This window comes from Plectropomus leopardus, chromosome 8 (genome assembly GCF_026936395.1).
Source record: "Plectropomus leopardus strain MGB_pleo_1.0 chromosome 8, ASM2693639v1, whole genome shotgun sequence".
In the NCBI taxonomy this organism is placed as follows: Eukaryota; Metazoa; Chordata; class Actinopteri; order Perciformes; family Serranidae; genus Plectropomus; species Plectropomus leopardus.
Window position 1 is genome coordinate 33325123 of NC_142183.1, and position 23574 is coordinate 33348696.

A 23574-nucleotide genomic window follows, 5' to 3' on the forward strand; every position below is an offset into this window, starting at 1 on the left:
CTGCACAGCCAGTTATTTGATGTCCTCTTATTTTGGACTTTTTGTCAATTAAGTTGAAATTTCTTTGACAGTAATCTTCAGTAATGGTGTCGAACTCAGTTATAACCTATTTTTTTCAATGTATTTAAATCAAGCATAAACTTCATGAACTAAGTGTAGGTTGATGTAAAAATGCTTCATATTATTACTTTAATAGCTGCTTTCCCATCTTATCCTTAATTACTTTAATATTTTAAAAAGCTAAGCATTGGCAAGGTTGTTTTTTCTATCAAGAGTGCTTTTAAGCCAATTTTCTTGTTATGGAATTTCTTTTGTTTTTTTACAACCTGGATCGTCTTATTTTTTGTAATTTCAGCTAAAATTATACTACAGGTTATATTGGTGCTTTGATCATCTACATAAGCAGAGTGTTTTTAAAAAATGAAGTCTTGTAAAACCAGATTTTGTGTAATTACTGTTGCCCTGAAGATCCCATCATTTCAGTTATTCTACAAAAAAAAATGCACCAAGGTTGTAAAAAAGTAGTATTCATTTAAATTTTTTTCACAATGGACACAATTTTACACATTATGCACTCTGGACAACAGCTTTAGATTGTTGCTGCAACATATATACTGGCCTTTTGATAGTAGAGACTGCACAATAAATGTTAAAGGCGAAGTTGTGTGTACATATACTTTATACACATGTAACTATGGTAGAAACAACAGCTCTTAGTGCCTGTAACCAGGCTATTCTAGTGTTGGAATTGGTAGGTTTTGTTCCAGTCCATCAGAATGAGTAGTTTATATGGTATGATGTATACAATGTTGTGTCACATGTCTTAGTAGGTTCTACTGCATAATCACATGAGGAGAAGCGAAACACAAACCAGTGGTAAATTCCATTCATATGTACAGTATTACCTGTCTTATATCTGCTTTTGAAGTTAGACTTTAAAATATTCCAATATATTTCAGAATACACAACATACTTTAAAATACATAGTTTTTAGATTTCACAGCTTTGAGGACTGCAGAGGTTATTCTGTGGAAATTTCATGTCTCTGTAGTCTGAGCTTATTTCGCATATTGGACAGCCCTACCGTCATCCCTGGTCGTGCACTGCTTGATAATACAATCATCAAAGTCTATGGCTTTACATGCCGTCATAGCTATCATTTGCCACTGTTTGGCACCTCCCACTTACGCATTCAATTATAATTATAATAATGCAAAACATGTAAATGCAAACAGTAAGAAGTATTGTGAATACAATATTTTACTGGATATGCATTCATTTCACAATCCCAGAAAACTAGTCTGTAACTGATATGCAGGGAAAGTAGTATTATCATCACTGGAAGTGCCTGATTTCACCAGTATAAGAACTTATGAACATGATTGATACTACTGGTGTGACTACTCTATGGTCACATCAGTGACTGGTGTTGGGTTACTCTGTGGTGTCAAGAAAACAAATGGATTTGTCAATATACCTGATAGTGTTTGTATGGTGGGATGCCAGTGAGTGATCAAGACCTTATTTCTAAACCAGCGGTAACCTAAGCAGTGGGGTTAGATCTGTTGGGGGCTTTGAACATTCATAAGGGTTATACTCGTGGGAAAATGGATGCTCAAAATTTGGAGAAACAATGGTAAAATTAGGATTGAACAGACTGTTATGCCCCTGCCGGTTTACTGTACTTGCCAGAATAGCATAGTTTCCATAATAATAATATGAACTTGTTGCAAATTCACTAAACTAGTACATCTCCATTGGTCAAGCTGCCCATTGAGCGACTAAGGCTTCCCTGTACTTGTGCTGTTAATCTTGATTCACAATCAGCAGGATCTATAGATGAGATTGGAAGTTGCCAGCCCTTAGCACCTTTATACATCAATAAGTAATTGTGATGGTTACCAAATACATCTAGACATTAACTAATCTATCAGCCAACCAAGTGGTCAGCCTGTCACATATAAGACAATTTAGTCAAAGGAAAACTCCCCCTGCAGTAATTTATATAGGCAAGTATGGGAAATATAGGTTATATCAAATAAGGATATTTCATCATAACGTAACTTTTGCCATGCAGTTTATGACAGTAATGTTCCCTTCAGGATGAATTGTAATAACTTTTCCCATCCTTTGACTTTTCATGTAGCACCATAATCACGCCATAATTCCAGTTTGTCCAATACTGGAAAATGTCTTCTAAAATTAGCATGCTGACATTGTCATGTTAGCACACTGATGTTAGCATTTTGCTCAAATGCAGGAGTGCATGGTGCTACACACAGCCTCACTGAGCAGTTAACATGGCTGTACACTCTTTTTACTGTATGGAAATACATGGAAGCCAGTGTCCGCAAGAGTACGAAAAAACACATTCACACAAAGGCATGGTTTGCAAAATGGTTAGTCATGACATAAAGGATATGTGAGTTTTTGTGAAAAGGCTAAAACATGCAACAATTGTATCATCGTTTTAATCTACCAGTGGTGAGAGTGTCTGATGATTTTCCATTTGTCAGCTGACTCAGTTCACCAGCCAGTCCAGCCTTGCCTCAATATATTCACGACTGTGGTTACATAATTAAAGGCATTTTAATTGTTACTTAATTTTATTATCACTATATTTCTTTTCCTATAGTCCACTGAGTGGTACCACTTGGTATCACTTCTTTCTTTGGATTATCAGAGCGGAACTCTCAACCATCTCGATATGAGACTCCACTTATTAGTCCTGTTTGACCATCTCCTCCAACTCTTCCTCTACCCTCTCTGCTTCTTCCACCTGTGTCACTTTGCAGTTCCTAATATCTTCCATCTCCACCATATCATCCTTCTCTTGGCTTACCCTTGGCCTAGCCGCTGCTTCAGCAGTCCCTTCATTTTGACTTTCAGGTTTTCCAACACATGAAGCATGAACCTCTCCTCCTTGGCCAACTGCTGGACTAATTTCTGCTTTTTTGGATTCATCCCTGAGTTCAGAAGTCTCTCTTCTCTGGTCTTTTACTGGAGTAAAGGATTCTTTGTCCTCAACCATGGTGACAACAGAGAACTCTCTCTTGCTGTCAGGACTGGCCTTGACAATGGTTACACTACTTATTCTGCTACCTATAGGTGAGGAAGGGGACAGTGGACTGGAAGGTGACAGTGGCAAAAAGTTCAGTCTGTCTGTAGAAAGCTGATCAGTGGGAGAGTAAAGGGCAGAACCCTTCAAATCCCCCCCAACTGGTGAAAGTTTAGCTGATTTGAGAATTCCCACTATCTTTTTTTCTGTCTTTTCTTCCGGCTTTGTGATTCCGGCACCTTTCAGCTCTTGTTCCTGTAGAGATAATGGGCTTGAAGGTGAGGACGTTCGGGCTTGTAACGGACTTGTACTTTTTCCAAAGGATGACAATGGAACAGGTAATTCACTAGATACCACTTGGCCTGCCTGGAGTTTAGGGCTTGGAGTGAGGGCAGGGGAAAAGTCAGTTTTTGCAGACTCTGATGGCGTACTTCTTGGGCTTAGTTTGGGGCTTGGTGTGACTGCAACGGGTGAGATAGAAATTTTTAACGATGAGACTGAAGATTGGGTCTTGATTTGGGAAGAAGATGGAGGTGATGAACCTAAGCTTATTACAGCTAGGTCAGCACTAAAACCTGATTCCAGATCTGGGTTGGAGTTTGGGTCAGGGGGACTTTGGGTAACTGGAAGACCAGTACTAGAACAGGGTTCAGGTTGACCAGTAGGATTGATCGGAGTGATACCTGGAATGGATCCAGTCATGGGGGCAATGGGTGTAGAGGTCTGTAGCGGCCCAGGATCATATGCCTCTTCATTTTTTAACACCCTATCCCCAACACCTCCTTGTTTCTCTGATGTCTCAAATGTCTGTCCAAATGTAACAGGAGATGGAATGGGAAGAGAGTTGGGAGCAGACGCTGCTGTATTCCGAACAGAAGGTTCAGAGGGCATAAGGTTTGTATGAGGTTCAGGGCTGGGCCTCTGTTTAGTACCATCCTCAGTAGCGGACTGGGAGCCCTGGGCCTGATCCTTACTTTGTGAAGAGGGAGAATTAACAGAACTTGAAATTTTGGCCTGACTTTGAGGTGAAGCTGTTTGATTCTTTGAGGGTGCGGTTTCAGGTTTGATACCAGGTTTAGTACCAGGAGCAAACTCAACATTCTCAGCCTGCAACAGTTCCTCCAGCACGACAGGTTGCTGCTGAATAGCCAATCTAACACCTCCAGTCTCCCTGCCTGTCCCCTCTTTTACTTTAATGCCAACGGGATCACTGCCTCGCCTCAGCCCAAAAAATGTTATACTCTTCCTGCGTTTCCCCACATTCGGTCCAACCCCATTGGAGCCTTCTGAAGACTGTCGGGCATCTTTGAACATGCTTCTCAGATTGTACCCGACCTCCTTCCGTTCGTCACTGTCTTGGGATTGGTCCAGCTGGTCCCCTGAACTGACCATTGGATTAGGACCTCCCTGCGGCTTCTTATCAGTGTGTGTCACCCGGAACCTGAAGGGTTAATGATACATTCAGGATTTAATATTTATGCTACCCCATCCCAATATCCACTCTGCACAAGTGATTGAATTGTTTGTTACCTGCCAACAGAGAAGACAGTCTGTTCTCCAGGTCGTTGTTTAAAGCGGGGGGTTCGGCTTTGCCGTCGGCCCTTTTTAGATCGCACTTGGGCACAGAGGTGGCAGGAGTTGTGGTCGCTGCCTGAGTGGACTGTATGGTGATGTGGAGGAACACCAGCAATGGACTCCTTACGCAATCTGGACATCAACATTATCATTAGTACAATCATGAGTATTATTCTAATTATGTGTGTAGTCCAGAGCTGCAACTGCACTTCTCAGGGCTGCATGTAAGCGAATGTTTGGGTGTTGTTCAGATTCATAAAGATTATCAATTGCTTTAGCTGGTCAGACTATTTAAAGTGGTAATGATGAGGCAAAATCAATGATTAGACTTGAAATTGTTCACCCTTGAGATTGTTTAGAGGAATTACCATACCAAGTCCCTGAATGCATGTTTTAAAATGGTGGATTATATTGCATACAGTAGTCAGCTAAGGGAAACTGACTGCTCTGTGACATTCAAGTTACAAGTGAGATAACGCTACACTGTCCACTGTTTGGGACAGCCAGTTCAGGGGATTCCATAATTTTTGGAACTAATGACTAAAAAAGAAAATGTTGTTTCTTGTGACATTATTATGCAGTCAGCTGACAATAATTTGTCACACTGAGAAAGACTGTGTTGGATAAGCTTACCTGGGGTCATGGCGCACACAGACATTTTGGTTTCCAAACATCTCATTGAAGGCTTCCATGTTAGCTAGAGGTGACAAAAGATAGGACCCATGTGAGAGTAGCTCTAATTAAGTTACCCACTGGTAGATAGATTTGCTGATACATACTGATTAGGCATGGGCACTATACCAGGGTATTTAGAAATCCCGACGGTATGATGCCAATGCCCCCAAAGATACTGAACTCATCTTTCTATTATACTAATAAAGATATGCTGTTTTGAAAATGTATAATATGTAGAGCACATCATGCGCCACCAGAGGTCAGTCTTTAATGGTCGAACAGGCAGCTGAGCTGGAAAACATGGTACTGTGAGTGGTAGGGATAACGCTACAGGATTGTAAACAACCCGCTAGCAACAGCAGGGACTGCAGAAAAAATCAACATATTTTCTTGTCTAATTTGTGGAATTAAGTGTTTATTTATATGACTTTGTGATTGCTGGAACAGCTGACTGACAAACTTCATTACTAACAAGACTTTTGGTGAGTTTGATTTCATTTCTGTCGAGTGTGAATGAAGTGTGTTTTACAGTAAGTTAACAAGGCATTTAAGCTAGTCTCTGATAAGTGAAGGAAAGAAACTTAATAAGTCTAATACTGATCTTATTTGATAAAAAAAATTAAAATTCCAGCGCAAATGCAATATGCAGTTATTTTGTCACCTTCATTTTCAATAATGCATTTGAGGATCTGTTCCACTGTGTCCTGGTTCTCGTCATCCTCATCTGAAACACAGCAGAAGGACAAACAGATCAAACCCACAGCTTTTATATTGCAGTGCCTTTGGCCAAGCATACCATCCAAACTGTTTGTCAACCAACACCGTTTAAAGAGGTAATTCACTCAGGGTCACAGAATTTACAATAAGGGATAACAGGTCTTGAGAAATCCCCCTGTTGGTAATATATATAACTTTTCTAACTAATAGCAACATTTGTGTCCACAAACAGTGTCCGTATTACTGTACTAAATCCACAGAGCATCAATAATTTTCATTGAGAGCATTGAACCTGCTCCAAGCTGCTCTTGTTTAGGATCAGGGAACATCCAGAAAGACATACTGCTGAGGATTTTTTTTGAACCATCATTTTTCAATTCTGTGATTTTTGAAAATACAGTTATACTACAGAAGGTCCACTTTGAGTAGGCCTATAAGTATATATTTTGGTGTGATGTATATTTGTGTGTTGTGTACAAGAGAAGTCCATGTTCCATTGTCTTTAATTGTGTATGCCTCTGTGTGTGTTACAAGTGTGTGAATGCTTAATACATGTGCATAGACAAAGTTTAATGTCTCAAAGTGAGTGTATGTTTGGATTACTTTGAGTGTGAGAGACTTGATACAGACTTCAAACACTTGTGAGCGTTTGTGTATTCTGTAGAGATGTTGGGGAAAAACAGTGAGGAGGGAAAGAGAACAAGATTGAGAGAAACACTGATGACAAATGATCAAAAAGTTGTGGATCAGTAAATGCTAAAAAAAAAACTTAAAAAAACCCTAGATATACCAATGCCTATGCATTTGTATGCCTGTGCAACAGTTACGTTACACTTAAAGTTTACATCCATTTCTGTGAAAACATAGATGCTTCATGCAGAGAAGATCTATATATCAGCAGTTTCAAGGTAGTTCTTGAGGGCTCTTGAGTTATGGCCAAAAACATGTTGTCTGAGGTCATTGTGACCTTGACCTTTACACACGACCACCAGACTCTAATCAGTTCATTCTTGTGCCTAAGTGGACATTTGTGTCAAATTTGAGAAAACTCCTTTAAGACCATCTTCAGATATTGCATTCCCGAAAAAGAGATGGATGAAAGGTCATAGTGACCTTGAATTTTGAACACAAACTTTAATCAGCTCATTGTTCAGTCCTAGTGAATGTTTCTGTCAATTCTGAATAAATTCCCTCAAGGTATTCTTAAGATATTTTGTTCACAAGAATGAGACAGACAGGGTTACAGTGACATGGAACTTTGACCTATTGCCACCAAAGTCTAATCAGCTCATCCTTGAGTCCAAGTGGACGTTTGTGTTAAATTTGAAGAAATTTCCTCACAGTGTTCTTGAGATATTGCTTTCACAAGAATGGGCCGGATGTACAGACGCTCATATATATTGTTTGATACATATCAAACATATTGCCCCCAGCCACAGCTGTCGCCGGTGCAGAGGCATAAAAAAAACAGGAATTTCCAGAGGGTAGCATTATTTTCTCTAATTTTGAAGGAAAATGTAGGAAAGATAAATCCCTCTTCTTCTGCTTGAAGTGTATATAGTGGTCTATTGACAGTTGTGTTTTTTTAAGTGGAGCTATGTCTGAGGAGAAGCCAGTATTTCTATTGCTTATTCTTTTTCACCATGAAGACTTTATGCTTTTAATTTGTGTTTTTCAAACCCAAGATAACCCTGGTGACATGACTGGGGTTATTTTTGACATTACAGAGCTCCTCCAGAGCCAATAAAACATTCTGAAATTGTTTTCACAGGCTGAATAGCACTCCTGAGACTAGTAATCTGATCTTTATATGTCAAATCTATTGCGTATGCCTCTTCATACTTGTCTATTACCAACCTACCGTCTGCATTTCCTCCAAGCTTCTCTTCCTCCTCTTCATTGTCCATGTCCCCCGTGCGACAGCGGTAGCCCTTCTTCTTCAGCAGGTGGCAGATGAGGAAGCCAAACAGTCCAGTGAGGAAGAAGAGGAAGACCACCACAAAGATGATGTAGGGCGGGGGATTTTCCCCCACCCCCGAGGCTTCTAATTCAGTCATAACGTAGCTTCAGTCTGAGACATGGTGAGAGAGATTGGATTTAAATCAATGACACTCCTTTTTGTTCAATTGATGTATAAACTGAGACAGTAGACTGAAATCTAATGTCCAAGTGGAAAATTTGTGGAAATCCCTGAAAGCAGTTCTTGAGATATTGGACAGACACAATGACCTTGACCTTTGACCATCAAAATCTAATCAGGTCATCATCATTGAGTCCAAATAAATGTTTGTGTGATATAGGAATATATTCCCTCAAGGGGTTCTTGAGATATTGCATTCATGAGGATGACAACAACCAGGTCACAGTGACCTTGACCTTTTGACCACCAAAATCTCATCAGTTAATGAGTCCAGATGGAAGAAATTCCCCCAAAATGTTTTTGAGATATTGCTTCTTGAGAATGAGATGAATAGACGTATGGACTGACAGAAATCCCAAAAACATAATGCCACAGGCCTGAAGGAATAGAAACACATTTGTGTCATGTGTCTCATCTTCTTTTTAAATTACCCATGCAATGTTGTTTGTCTCTAATCAAAAAAAGTTGAGGATGACAGCCGCTCACATTATGCAGCAGCTCATACCACCCACAGATTACAGACACATTATAATTACTGCGATATGGAAATAGGAAACGTTATGTAAGATTTCTAATAACTAGATACAGGCATTAGATACAGGCAGTAAGAATTTTTAATGTAATTGGCAGTCAAGCCACAAGGGATTTAGTCACAAAACAAAAAAAAAGCTTCAAATTGGGTTGTCTTTACCATGTTCACAAGAGGAGTCTAATAAAAAGGCCTTCTCTTGTGGTATTCACAACCTTCCCAATTTGCCAAAAGCTCAGAGTTGACAAATTGTGACATTTGCACTGCTGTTTTAAAAATGGTGGAGGGGGGATGGTTCGTATGTTGTAATTTAGTTGTATGAAGTATAAAAATGTAATCAAATCACTTGCAATATACAGAGAGAGACTTTTGGAGTTAGCAGCAAGCACCAAGTCCCTTTGTCAGATTTAAAACTACTGTGTGTGGGGGAGGCTTGCAATAGCATGTAAACACTGGCGTGCCGATACCATGAGCTCTCCTTGGTCTTGCATGAGTGTTCATACGTGAATGCGGCTCCCACGCTAGGAGCTACAGGCTACAACAAGGCTAAAAATATGACGCCAAGTGACATTTTTCAAAACAACTTGGCATGTTGGGGCTTCAGGACATTTGGATTACTTCGAACAAGCAGTATGGAGACATATATGCAGAGACATACAGAGACATATTTGGATTGGGCTCCAGTCACTTGACCTTCCTGCCCCTCTCCTCACCTGTCCCCACCTTGCCTCAGTAGTCCTGCAGTTGCTGGAATTTCCTCAGCCACCTGCTCATCTACTTCCCATTTCCCTCCAGTCTACCCATTTGTACACATATGGGTTAATTCCCACTTCTATTATGGCAGTTCATCGGAGTTACTACATTATTGTTGTTTTATGCCTCTGTTTGTCTGCCACCTGTAACAACAACTGCAGATGCCTGTCTGTCTGCCAGTGCCTGCCTGAAAGCAGATTTATTCAGTAATCACTGAAAATCTATCTGTATCTGGGGGTTTCCCCAATTGCCTTGCACACAACAGCTGTGACATAAGAGCTCTTTTTAAGGCTTCTGGACAGGCTTGAGACAAGTCTCAATACAATCAAGCTCAGTCTAAGTCAAGTCACAGGTCTTGTCAAGTCATAAGTCTCTAAACAAACTGAAATTCAGTTGCAAATCCATCCATTCAATATACTTTTTTCAGACTTCGTTGCTGGTAATTACAACATTAATCTGAAGCTGATAATGTGAAAGGCAGCAGTAAGGTTTATAGTGGTTCTGTTAAAGTAGAAAATAAACATGGTGACATTTGGTAGCTCAACAAAGAGTGCATGTGTTTTTCTCTAAGTTGGGTTTCACTGGTGTTCTAATGCCCTTCTTTTCCTTTTGTGAAAAAAACTAACAAAGACTCTGATGAGGACATCATTGCAATCAAAAGCAGATGAATTCCAAAAAGGTTGTGGGATGAAGAGTCCACTCTCAAAAGGAATGCATGGCCCCCATCACCAAGCAAGGTCAGTTTTCCATTTCAACAATGGGTTCAACAGTTTAGAAGTCTGTAGCTGAGAGGGAAAAACAAGGACAGCACTAGAAGAATGAAAAACCAAAGTTTAATTTTAATTTCTATGTCTGACTGCATCTAGGCACATCTCACAGCAATATCAGAGACCCAGTGTGGTCAGGGCGAGATTATCAACCAGGGCAAAGCAGGCAGCTGCACCGGGGGCCCCAGCAGGCTCACCCATAGGACCTCCCCATATCAGCTTTACTCATGTAGTTCGTGGTCTCTGTCTCCTTGTAGAGTATGGATTTATAAAGAGAACTGAATACAGTGCTGGAGACAAGGCCCCTGTTCGTATGAAAACTGCTCAGTGGCACATGAAGCCAAAAAAACTTACAAATTTCCAGGTGTAAAATTACCTGGATCGTCCACAACAATGGGCCCACAGAACAAGCGTACTAGGGTTTCCTTGAAACAAGCTAAAATAAAATGTGGTTAGCATTGCTCATATTCCAGATGAACATAGCTGTTGGTGACTTCATGAGCCACCTTTTTGGATGGCCCTGGGCCCCAGACCAGCAGGAACCCTAAATCCCCAGGTTCCCTACTGCAAATGTGTTTGGGTATGCACAGCACTCAAGGACATTAGCAACAGAGCTTATAAGGACCTTAACAACAGGCCTTCATTAAGTACTAACTTTCTTATCAAAATGTCGTTTTGAGACCTTAAGTTAATGGTACACATTTCTAAGCGAATGCGCTGTGTCAATTACTACTGGTACTGCTTCCAAAAACGGAGTATTTAGTAGTACCTAGGAAAAATATTGTGTAACACAGTAAAGTTGGATACAGAAAAAGATAAGAGAAACAGCAAAAAACCTTTGTGCCCAGCATTAGCATGCTGTAAACAACCATTCCTGAACACATCCTCAGACATCTGAACCATTTAATTTCTTTTAATTCTTAACATTTTTGTTATCTGCTATATAAAAAAAAATATCGTCAAGCATGTTCACGCAAATATGCACATGTATTGTCAATTTGGCTCTAATGTTGTTGTGAAGAACTTAAAGACCACATACAGTTTGTGTAAATCTTGACTACTCATGCACGAGCTCTGAAATAGTACTGTAGCCTTGTGGCATTGTTGTTTATAGCTGACAAACAGATAGCCCTTACCATTTTCTTGCTGGTCAACAGCGGACACATCCGTGAAAGTCATGCATGGTCAATGCCGTGTGCCAAGAACAAAACAGGACAAAACAGGACAGGACTGTTGAGATTTGGTTGATAAACAAAGTAAAAGTGTGTGTGTTGGATAAGAGGCTAAAAGCAGCGGACAGTGTGCCCCGCCTGTACACTCAGGCTTCTTCTTAACCCCACCTTCTCTGTCTATCTACACAGAGGCACACAGACAGGGACAGGGGAACCTCTTCCTTTTAAGTCTAGCAATAAATCTTATAGGTACTGTAGACAGCATATGATTTAGGTTCATTATATATATAATCATGTGTGTATGTCTTATAACCTGAAACTGTGAATGTGCAAACAGTAAATAAACACATCCATACACACACAGCATTGACTAAGAATTTACATATAGCAGCTTATCAGTGTTGCCCTCCCGCTGGCTTATCATCATCCACTGACGTCCCTCCGACACACACACACACACACACACACACACACACACACACACACACACACACACACACACACACACACACACACACACACACACACACACACACATCCTTATCAGCAAATATTTCAGACTGTTAAAGCTATAATAGGACACCTCATTAGCAATCGCCACTAAACATTACAAAAACCTAATTTTTTTCATCATCATTTTGCGAGTTCAAATACATGTTTGGCAATAATTCAAAGTAAATCGTCTATATATATAAATGCGGTCCAGGAAACACTTAATTTGGTCATCAGGTTTTCCTCTCTGGCTGCGTTCAGTCTGAACAACCTCCTCCAAATCAAGAGGTTTAGTGCAGCCTGAATTAGAGGTCAACACATTGTCTGCCTAGCCAATTATTGGGGATGATATTTGGCATTTTGCTGATTATCTATGTCAGCATTTTATTTTATTGATCACTGATTAAATGAATTAATCAGAATGGCCAATATGGGAGGAACTTTTACTTTTTTAAAACCTCAGGAGGCTATTTTTATTTATTCTTTTTTATTTTAATTTTCATTTGACTTTATAAAACAAAAGTTGCTGGGAACTTTCTGTATATTATATCAAACGTTTCAGTTTTAATTTAACATCTGCTAAAGGCATTTTAAAAAAGTTTTGTGTTGTAGTTTGTTATATTCCATAGTCTAAATTTTGACAAAGATTTTCATTGTTTGTTTTTTTCCAGCTTACAGAGAATCAATCATCAATTTTAATGTCCTAACTTGCCTAAACCTAACCTGCACCTTTATGTTAATTAGGCAACTTTACATTAACATAACATCATTCGTTGGTTGCTCATCTATAGAATATCATATGAACTGTTTTGTGTGCATTTTTGTAGGATATCATATGAGCTGTTGTATGAGAACACGTTACCATCATTCGTTGTGTCGATGAGACTTTGACTGTCACTGAGAAGTTCAAACACCAAATTTAGAGATCACGAATTCATCTAATGAAGGGTGTAGTTCTTGGACTTTTCGTTGTATTTTCCACGAGGAAGCACTGTGTTGCAAGTCATTAAGAACAGATCATGTCATGAAAGTGCATGTCAAAACTGTTAATGTCATCCAAGCCAGACGTCTCAGTCCTCGTCAGTTTGACAACCTCCTTACTGACAAAGACATTACTGGTGGCCTGCTAAACCACAGAGTGGTAAGGTGGTTAAGCTGCAAAGCTTTGCTGATGTGTTTCAATAAATCAATAAAACAAAACTGCATAAATGACATTCTGAAACTGGCAATTGCTCAGGATTTGACACTTATTGTAGATGCACTTATAAGGGTTACGAGGTGCCAGGTTTCAGGAGCAAGTAAAAGAATAAGCAGCACGTCATGTTAAATGCTGCTGCAGAGGCTTTATCATCCTGACCAGGATACAGTTCTCTGAAAAAAAAACCCAAAAAACTTACTTTGGACTTTTAAAGATGATGATTATTGTACAAATTTTGTGAATCTGCAGCTTCAGTATATAGACTCTATTGCTTAAGTCACTGCCAAAACTTCAGATTTGTAAATGATTTGTAAGGCAGGGGTTAACCTGAGCTGCTACCTCAGTAGCTTCCACTTTAGTTTGGTGTGATGATGCCAGCATTGCTAAACAAACAGACAGAAAAAGCCACTTGTAATTACTGTAAGTTGTAGACTGACAAACTGAGACATTTTGTTGAAATTGTACTTATTTTCCTTAAGTCTTGTCAGGCAGTTCATTATCTGATTAGTGTATGGATTGTTCATTCATTGTGAGCGTTTTTATGCCCACATACTGTTGATAGCAGTGGCTGAAGGCATCATGTGTTCATGTTGTCTGTCTGAGCATACGTCTAATTCTCGTGAACGCAATATCTCAGATACCCAAATTTGGCACGGACATCCATTTGGACTCAACAATGTTCTAAGTTTGGTTGTTAAAGTCAAGGTCACTGTGACCTTGTCTGTTTCACAAACTAAACTTCGACCCAATAATAAACTGATTAGATTTTGGTGGCCAATGGTCTGTGTGACCTTACATCGGTCTCATTCTCGATTCTCAGAAATGTGATACCGCAAGAACACCTTGAGGGAACTTCTTCAAAGTTGGCACATATGTCCACTTGGACTCAAAAATTAACTTTAGTAGCGTTTTGTCCATAACTCAAGAATTGCTCTGCTAATAATTACAAAATTTCACTCAAATATCTAATAGGATACAATGCTGAAGTGATGCCATTCTGTATCCACAAGGTCAAAGGTCAGCTTCACGGTGACATCATAATGTTTTTCAAAAACACTTTTTACTATTACTAAAGGCAATATCTCCAGAACAGAGAGGGAGAGTGTTGTGTTGCCGGCAGGAAGATGGGTGTGTAAAATCAATGCTTTCACAGAAATGGATGTAAACTATAAGTGTAACTCGACTGACATGTGGAAGCACACAGGCACAAGGCTTCTTTACACTTAAAGAAAAGAAACAATTTGGAGGTTTTTATTCATTTGTGCAATATTAATAACAATATATGCAATTACGGTTTTATCGGTCTGGCCCAGTTGTGACCCAAGAACTAAAATGAGTTTGACACCATTGTCTTACACCAACATTGCAAAGACACCCAGTGTTTCCGCTGGTAGCATTCTGCTGTAATACTACTTATTAAATGTAACTTCAGTTCTTTGAGTAGAAGAGCCGCAAGAAGAGGAAGAGGGAGAGAGTGAGAGATTTACCATATTATCAAAGTTTTTAAAAATGCAGTGTAAATGACTTTGCCACAGAGTTCCTGTGTGAGTGTTGTGTCTTGGCTCATCTTCATTTATAGTGTTTTGCTGGATGTTTTGTTTCCTGCTGCTACTGACCAGTGTAAAAGCTTTGAAGAGATAACTGCCTTGTCTCCTGTCCGTTTGGGTCCGCATTCTCCGCCACAGTTACATATGTTAACAGTTGTCCCCAAATTCAATGATGCAGCTTTAAAGAGGCCCTATTATGCTAATTTTCCGGATCATATTTGTATTTTGTATGCTCATTTAAAGCTCATTCTGTCTGTTACATTGTGATATCACCAAGTTACAGAAGTAAACACTGAAATTAAAATGAGCTGTTTCAGGCAGCTTAGGAGCATAGAGCGCTCCCTTTTGCTTGGACTTTAGGCTTTATTACTTGGAGACCTTTAACAAGCACAAAAATGCTACACACAACAATAAAGAAAAGGGAAAAACCCTAAAAGCATAACAGGGCCGCTTTAAGCCACTACTAACAGAAGATACATTTATTTTTGAAATACAATGTTCTGCTAAATAACATTGCTTATGGTGTGTGTGTGTATGTGGGTGTGTGTGTGTGCATGTGTGTGCGTGCATATTGCCACTTACTGATATGTTTATTTATTCATTCATTCATTCATTTTCCGTAGCCACTTGACCTCGCAAGGGTTGCGGGGGGGGGGGCCGGAGCCAATCCCAGCTATGTTTATTTACATTATTGTTATTATTGCTAATAATCTGAGATGGGTCAGTCACAGCAGTGATTCATTTTGTCAGCACTAAGCTATTTTGTACCTAATAAATATAAGGAGTAGAAAATAAACTTCCTGTATATAATGTGTGTTCAGACATACAGTCAGAGGATCTTTATTCACACAGCTCTTATCTGTGTTTTCACAACATGAACTACAAAATCTATAATCCTCTCTCTGCTCCAAAACGCCTCCCTTATGCCCCCTCTTGTGTCAGGCTATTTAATGTTCTCTCCGAATTAACCAGGGAGTGGAAGGATACGTGAGAGGGAGAATACTTTATCTGTTTTGTTTATCTAATTTATGCCTGAGTTCATTTTTATATCTTTCTTGTATGGAAAAGATGTCTTTGTTTTCTTGAGCATGATGTTTTGAAATGCAATCAAAATGCATGATTAGTGATTTAAGTATTTATCCCACCATGAAGGGGTTCCATGGAGAAATACTATAAACAGAATATAAATAGTAGTCACGTGACATTGAGTTAGTAGTGGAAAGTTCCCGAGGCTGGAGAGATATATTTTCCCTCAAGTCCCGACTCATGACAAGTTTTCAACTTCTTATCTACCTCTGACCAAAACCTTCACCTTCTCTCAACTGGACTGTTTTTACATCGCTTGCCAAAGCTCTCTGTCACCTAATTCTTTACAGAATGTTTGTTATGTTAGACATGCCTTTGCCTGCTGTGTCATTTAATTTAATTTGCACATACATACGAAAGATAGAAAAATCATTTTAAAAAGTTAAAACATTGTGCAGGCGAGGTTAGAAGCCAAAAATGTCCTCTGGAGATACCTCCTCTATTAAAAGAACTAGAACAATTCCTAAAAAGAAGAAAATAATACAAAGATTGCATTATTGTTTACATTTTCAAGACTAAACAGTATAAAATTTAATAAAAAATGTGCCAATCACAAAAAAATTGTAGTGAAATGTTCGACATGGTCACAACAATTTTAGCTACACATTATTCACAACATGTGATATTAATGCTGTCACATGAGACCATTTGGTACAGATATATCATTAAGTCAGGTATTCCTGCTGTCAGAACAGTGTAATAATTAAATGTTTTCTTCTAGTATGGGCTCACATACACTCACTCACACACACAGACACACGCTCGCACGCACACACACACACATACACACCCCTGTGATACTGCTCTTAAGCATCCTGCAGACTGTGAGATTTTTGCAGTCTTATAAGTTCTGTGCAGCCACATTGTGCGACATGAATCTTAATAAACTTTGGTATGACATTAAGTTTGATGTATACAGGCTGTGCGATGACATCATGAACTAAATTGTAGGCTACGACCTACGTCCATTGACGTCAACATGCATGAACAAAACGTCATCGGCAAAGTGAAGAGGTGGCCTCTAGGTCACCTGCTATAGCGTGCGCTCCATATGCTGATGTCTTTGCAGCAACCCAGGTTCAGTTCCAGCCTGTGGCCCTTTGCTGTGTGTCATTCCCCCTCTCTCTCCCACATTTCTTGTCATTTTACAGCTGACCTATCAATAAAGGTAACCCCCCCCCCCCACACACACACACACAAAAAAACCCAAACAATTTGAGACCCCCTATAGCAGCATTTATGTGTCAGGAAAAGTCAATAGAAGAGGAGAATGTGGCTTGGAAGTTGTGGCTTGGAAAAAGGCCAACTTAGCACTCCAGTTTTGCAACGAGAACTGGGAGTATCTATGAGCATTTAGCATGCACAAGCAGCGTGGCGCTGATCAGTGCATCATTTCATGCTGCAATTCTATTGGTTGGTCAGTATACGTAGGTTGTATGAGCAGTCACACAGTGAGATGGTCATCCCAAATTTCTAACACTGTCAGAATTTTATCCCAGGCTGTCTTTGAGCGCACGGCCGTGACAACTGCCTTCTTTGAACCTCTCTAAATGTACAACGCAGCACCACCAGTTTAGAGCCACGAGCAAAGACATCGCCAAGCATCTGTTACAATGGTTATCTATTGTCTGAGACAGCCCAAAATCGCAGTGTATACCGGGCTTTAAATGTGAAGAAATTTAAATCTAGCTCCTATTTACTCGTAGTTAGAGTGTAAAAACAGATATTTATTTGTTATTTTTGTTTCTTTTTTAGGATGAAGTAAAATAATTTGCCTTAAAAATACCTGAGTAAATGTCTATTAGACAGTAGCATTAACAAACAGGTGAGTCACAGCACACACTGATCTCATTTGTACTTGAAGGAGGAACAACATTAACACCTTGTCTACAGCAGCCGTGAAGCAAAAGCAACTCGACAGCAGCGCAGGAGCAGCAGCTGCAGTCCTCAGTCAGTGTCACACTGGCTCTGTTCACTCCAAAGAGTTTTGACAGCTCTCCGTGGGTTAACCCCATATAGCAGCCTCTTAAACAAAGCGCAATTAAAACAGCTATTTGAAACTATCCTCTCAACCACTCCCCTAAAGTGTATTATAATGATGATACATAACAGCAGCAACCGCTGATGTCCCATGTTATGCATTAGTGCTCCTCAGCACCACTAAAACCATGCTATTATCCTGCCTCACTCACCACAAAAGACCCATCACCTCTACATGAATACCAAAAAACTACAACACACGTGTTTAATATCATTTCTTGTAATATGAAGTAAATCTGAAAGGCGCAGATGCTAGAGGACACAGACAGGTCTGATGCTGAGTTTCTCTACCTAACACACACTCACAGAGCTGAAAGAAGCTGAGAGATGACTCAGCATCATCATGACCTCGACAGAACTGTCTCACGGTGACGTGTGTGTGCGTGCGTCCAGTGCTTCACGGCTGCATTGTGTAGCTCTGCATATAGTCTCATAAAAAAGAAAGATAAAAAAAGAAAAAGAGAGATACAGTGACAGAGGGATAGGGATGTGTGTGTGTGTGTGTGTATGTTTGTGTGTGTGTTTGTGTGTGTGTGTGTGTGTGTGTGTTTGTGTGTGTGTGTGTGTGAAGGTATCATCACGTCAAAGAACTCTGACATCACAGGGATCTATTATAGTTTGCATGCGTCATTGTGGAGAGAAGTGAGGGTGGGATGGCTGAATATTTCATATGAACACCGTTGGCTATAGTGATGCAGCAAACTCCAGCAGAGAATGATCATTTTAACAAAGTTAATTAATGTTAATGTGTGTTCCATCACACCATTCCCTCCATTGTGTGGTAAGATCACAATATTGAACCTGTCACTTTATAACCTCAAAAGAAGTCATGTCGAGTCATTTTGCTTTAAATCATAAAGTTTGGCTCAAGTGTCTTTCTGGGTTTGAGCTCCAGGGACAGACACAGTCCACGTCAGACCACACACCGTATAAAGATGGACGACACGCCCCCACATACCCCCGCTATGCTGAAGTGAGGTTAAAATATCTGGGATATGGGGCGCCTGCTGTCTCAGTGGATAGAGCAGGCACCCCATGTACAGAGACTGTGTCCTTGCCGCCGCGGTTTCGATTCCGGCCTCAGCCCTTTCCTGCATGTTGTCCCCTCTCTCTCTCCCCCTTTCACGCTTAAAAAACTGTCCTATTGATTAAACGTCCCCCAAACAAACAATTTAAAAAATATATATATCCGAGATATGGGCATTACCATCATGGAGGGTGATGTCATTGAGAACCTGAGCCTGCGCAGTAACAATATCTGCGGTGGGGGAGTTGCGATCAGCTTAATTCAATGGGAGTGCACAGATCAACTGTCACAGCTGTCAATCATGGTGGAAAAACCTCTTTTTGTAAAATTTAATAACTCATTAAAACTCAACTTATCATAAAAACAAACACTTGAATAAACAGGGTGATGAGAACTACCTTCAGTGACAGAAACCATCTCTGGGAAAAATGTATTTGGCGTTTACTTTGAGATATTAGTTTGGCCTGTGCCCCATACACTAACATGGAGGGGCGGGCTTTATGGCCTATACTGCAGTCAGCCACCAGGGGGTGATCCTGATTGAACAGTTACACTTTTAGGGAGCTGTCATGTTGTCTATCTTTATATTCAGTCTATAGATAAGACAAACAAGTCCTAGAGCCCCTCCTTGTTTTGATAAGATTGCTGCTATTAATGGAGATGTCTACTCAATACTTTGCGCTGCTGAAATAACTTACTGAATGGGAAGGGCAATGAAGCTGCCAGGCAGTAAATACATCTACAAAAGTAATCTGGAGGCCAACATGTCACAACTTAAAGAGATTTGGATGACAACACACACAAACCTCTATTTATACTTCTTCGCACATTCACCAAAATATTAAACCAAGATTCCATTCTGTTCCAACTTTTTGACTTTTTAAAATACTCGTCTAAATGTAGGTCAATGCACAATCAAATTCCAATTATATTTGTCAACCTGGAGGATGAACTGAGGTTAACCTTCTCATTTAACCCTTTAAACCCTGAGCAAATTGGTTTGATTTTTAAAAAAACCAAAAAAACATGGGAAGAAGGCAAAGAGCAACTTCAAAAGAAGGAGGGAAATTTGTGAAAAAGTTACAAGAAAATTACTTTTTATTATTTGCCTTACTGTTTAAGCACTGTGTGACAGGCCTGAATGTTAGCCCCTGGGTTTATGCTTTTCAAAACACAACCAGGTAAGTCCAAAAACTGTCCAAAATGCATGTATCTCAAGATTACTGATAACACAAATTATTCCATTGCTGCGTTGTCTCATTGCCTTCCACTCAGTGCAAGAGGAGAGCAAAGGAAAGGAGTGGAGTGTAAAGTGAGGAGAAGAGAACAATATGAGAAGGAGACAAGAGCAGAATGCACTTAGCCAGATTGTTGCAGCTGAACACAGGCCCAGTCTGTAGTCTGCAGGGAAGATAGTTTGGTTTATGATTGCGTTTATTCAGACAACAGCATTTTTTAATTTTGTGTAAAGATTTGTTGATTTTGAATGGTTAATTATTTAATAGACCACTAAAGTGTGCACAGTGTGGCATTGATTCTTTGCTGTTGCCTATTATGAATAAGTAATAAATGTAGAGAGTGAGTGTGTATGTGTAGCTGCTGCTGGGTGCATTTAGTATAGGTCTGGAGACACCTCATATGTAAACCATATTGTCATTTCCCTGCACATTACTGTGCACAAATGTATTGTATGTACTTAGATCTCAAGAGCCAATTTGGTGCCAGCAAACACATAGAAACTTACCGGCAGAGCGTCGTTTGCAAGCACACAAAAACTAATTTTGCACATTTTGCGAATACACAACATTTGTGGAAGGGGTGCCCTTTTTATCACTTGAGCCCCTGCCTTATGAAATGTCTGTGCACAGCACTGGGGGTGAATATTCTCCAGATAACACAAGCTAGCCTCCACACCACCCAGAATCAAACAGGAGGGTGTGATGTATAAAAGTATTTAAAGACAGAGATAAAGAGTCATTATGATTATATTTCTTCTGTTCTGGTCACACAATTCCACTTGCACACACACAGGAAAAAATGTGGTTAAAAGCATTATCCTCCTGAGACTTGAACACACAAATGCAAGTAAATTATTAATGTATAATGTACGAAGTGTAATGCTATACACATACATATGTATATGTATGTGTGTGTGTGTGTATTGCGAGATAATGTATGTGCAGCAGAGGCTCATTGCTTGCTCAACTGCAGTGGATACAGTCATATCTATTTCATTACTTTAATTGTATTAAAGTAATGTATTAACAAGTGGAAAATTAGATATGACTGAATGTAAACTATATTACTATCGACTGTGACCGTTTTTGTATTGTCTTAGTCTGGCATAAAAAAAGTAATTTGCATACATGTGTATGACTAAAAATATGATCTAAGAAGTTTTTCTAAAAGTCATTGTGTGGCCCTCAGTCATATGCTGATCCCTACAATGGCTCTTAGTCATTAATTTTTTTTGAGTTTTGTGTCAAAAGTTTAGCTGTTTAAGATGTACTACGCAGGAACTTCCTAAAAACAATGTATAATGTAGACCCATACAGAAGTAATTCCTCTCAATCACTTTTGACCTGCTAAAAGCCTGTGGCGGTGTATATTTCTGCAGACTCTGCCAGCTGCCTGTTTTGTCTTCTTATTTTCTGTGTTTGAGACATTTATGGGGATGCACCCCATCAATTCCTGTATAAAAACAGAAGCTACCAGGTGCCAGACCATAAGCAGTGGACATTTAAGAAGACACAGTGCTTGGGAAAAAAAAAAAAACATGGAAATGAAGCCTCGTGAAGTGGAACACACAAGAGTTTATCTGGAGCTGTAGTCTGCTTGCCAGCAAAGTTAGCCGGGAAATGCTGTGTACCCCAACATTTTCTGCTATAAATGTGTAGTATGGGTCCCCAGCATTAAGAAACTGCCGGATGCTAACTTCCATACGTTGGGCAATTTGCATACATTTACACAAATACGTTGCCATTTAGACAGTAATGGTCTAAAAAAATACAATTGCTCTATTTGCTTGTAAAAATTGTACAATTTTTAACTGATGTGAAGTTATTTCAATTTTTTGAAAAACCTGTGTAATCCATTCAATTCAGTGCCCTCTAAAATGTCTACATTGAATAAATGTTGATCAAAAAATAAAAATATGCAGACTTCTGGTCTTAAAAAGTCCATTTTGAATTTTGACAATATTAGAAATGGATTCAGCATCCTCAGTAACCCCCCAGAACCACCCAGATAATGTCCAAATTGGCTAAACAGTGTTGTAATTATGTACATTTATTTTTTAAATTAGACAAATTATGCAAATTACCAACATATGCAAGTTAGCATGCAGCAGTTTCTTAATGCTGGGGACCCCTATTATACTTTGATAACAGAAAACTTTGGGGTACACAGCATTTCCAGGTTCACTATAGATTGGCAAGTAGACTACTGGCATTACTTTTCAATTACACTGACAAGCGAAGTCAGGTTTAAAAAAATTTCCACTGGGGGGATTTTCCTCGGACCTCAGTGGACTATTGGGCCGCAGAAGGCATAGATTGAAAATGGTCCCCTGCACACCCCACCTCAATATTAAATAGGTGATTACGGCCCTGGGTGACTGAAAGTTCAGCTATAGCAAAAGTTCTGCATGAACTACATCAGCAATAACATGCTAAGTGCCATCTGATTAATATTAACTTGCGTGGGAAAGCTGGGAATTTTGCAGTTCTTTCCTTGACTGAAGCTGACTCAGTTACATTCCAGAACTGTCCATGTCCTAATCACTGAAGAAGACTGCCATGAGAGTCCACAAGCTTATCCAGAGGTCATTCATGGCCCTACTTCACTGTTCTACACTTGAACGCACCACACCATCAGCCGCTCCATTCCTATCTTGCTAATGGTCTTCATATAGTTGACCGCCAGGTTGTAGTCCTCCCATTCTGTGGCCAATCACTTTCACCAAACGTCATTTGAAAATGTTTTAATTTAAGGTGGTTTTACTTGTCGACAGCTACCTAAGTCTTTACAAAGAATCGTAATAACTAAATTCGTCATGTGGACATGCTCTTCAATTCGGCTCCCATAATATCCGCTAATAACATTTCTAAATGTAATTTGTCTTACCTTAATCACCTAGTCGCACGCTGCTTGCAGCAGGTCACGCGAGGTGCGCTCGGGAGCGCGCTGTGTTTTGGTGGAACATGTTCTAAAGTTTTCAACGTTGACATAAGGATATATTAGTAAATCAGATAAAGCCGATTTTACCCTTTGCCTCTACACATCCCGGAAACATCTTGGGTGTCGTGATAATTAAAGGTATTACTCCAAAATGGTGACGATAAGACTTAAGAGCGAATTTCTTAAATGGAGTTTGGCGTGGCATTTTTTTCAAGCAAGCTCTCAAGCAAGCATGAAGTCTATAGCGTACCGTCACCTACAGTAACGCTGATTCACCGCATCATCGTCCCCACCCAGTCAATAATACCCAGAGCACACCATCATCTCCATGTGTACGAGCCCCCCGGGAGCACCCACAGCACCGCGGTCCATCCTGATCCCACCTGAGACCTGATCTCACTCCTGAAGGTTAAAGACTCAACCAGTGAGTACATAAAGACTAACTGGTCCCAAAACAGAGACATCAAGCGAGGACACTCACCTTCAGTCAGGCAGGGACACCGCCCGGTCCTCTCCGGTGCTCCTGTCGGTGAGATGCTGTCCCATGGCTGCAAGCTACCGTGTCCTCTGTCCGGAGCAGGACTCTGCGGCTGCCTGGCTGTCCGTGTGTGTGTGTCTG

At 39.9% G+C, this 23574-nt stretch overlaps 1 protein-coding gene across 2 annotated transcripts; it reads right to left on the reverse strand.

Annotated features, from left to right (window-relative positions):
- Positions 1-511: 511 nt before the first annotated feature.
- rell2 (RELT like 2) lies at positions 512-23574 on the reverse strand. Of its 2 annotated transcripts, none has more exons than XM_042493579.2 (6): positions 23437-23574; positions 7887-8096; positions 5970-6032; positions 5267-5330; positions 4589-4765; positions 512-4499 (listed from the first exon to the last, which is right to left on the reverse strand). In XM_042493579.2, the coding sequence occupies exons 2-6, from the start codon at positions 8080-8082 to the stop codon at positions 2723-2725; spliced, it is 2277 nt and encodes a 758-aa protein (XP_042349513.2). In that variant the 5' UTR covers positions 8083-8096; positions 23437-23574; the 3' UTR covers positions 512-2722. The 2 variants fall into 2 exon arrangements, with proteins under 2 accessions (XP_042349513.2, XP_042349514.2); XM_042493580.2 differs by lacking the exon at positions 23437-23574 and adding an exon at positions 11351-11514.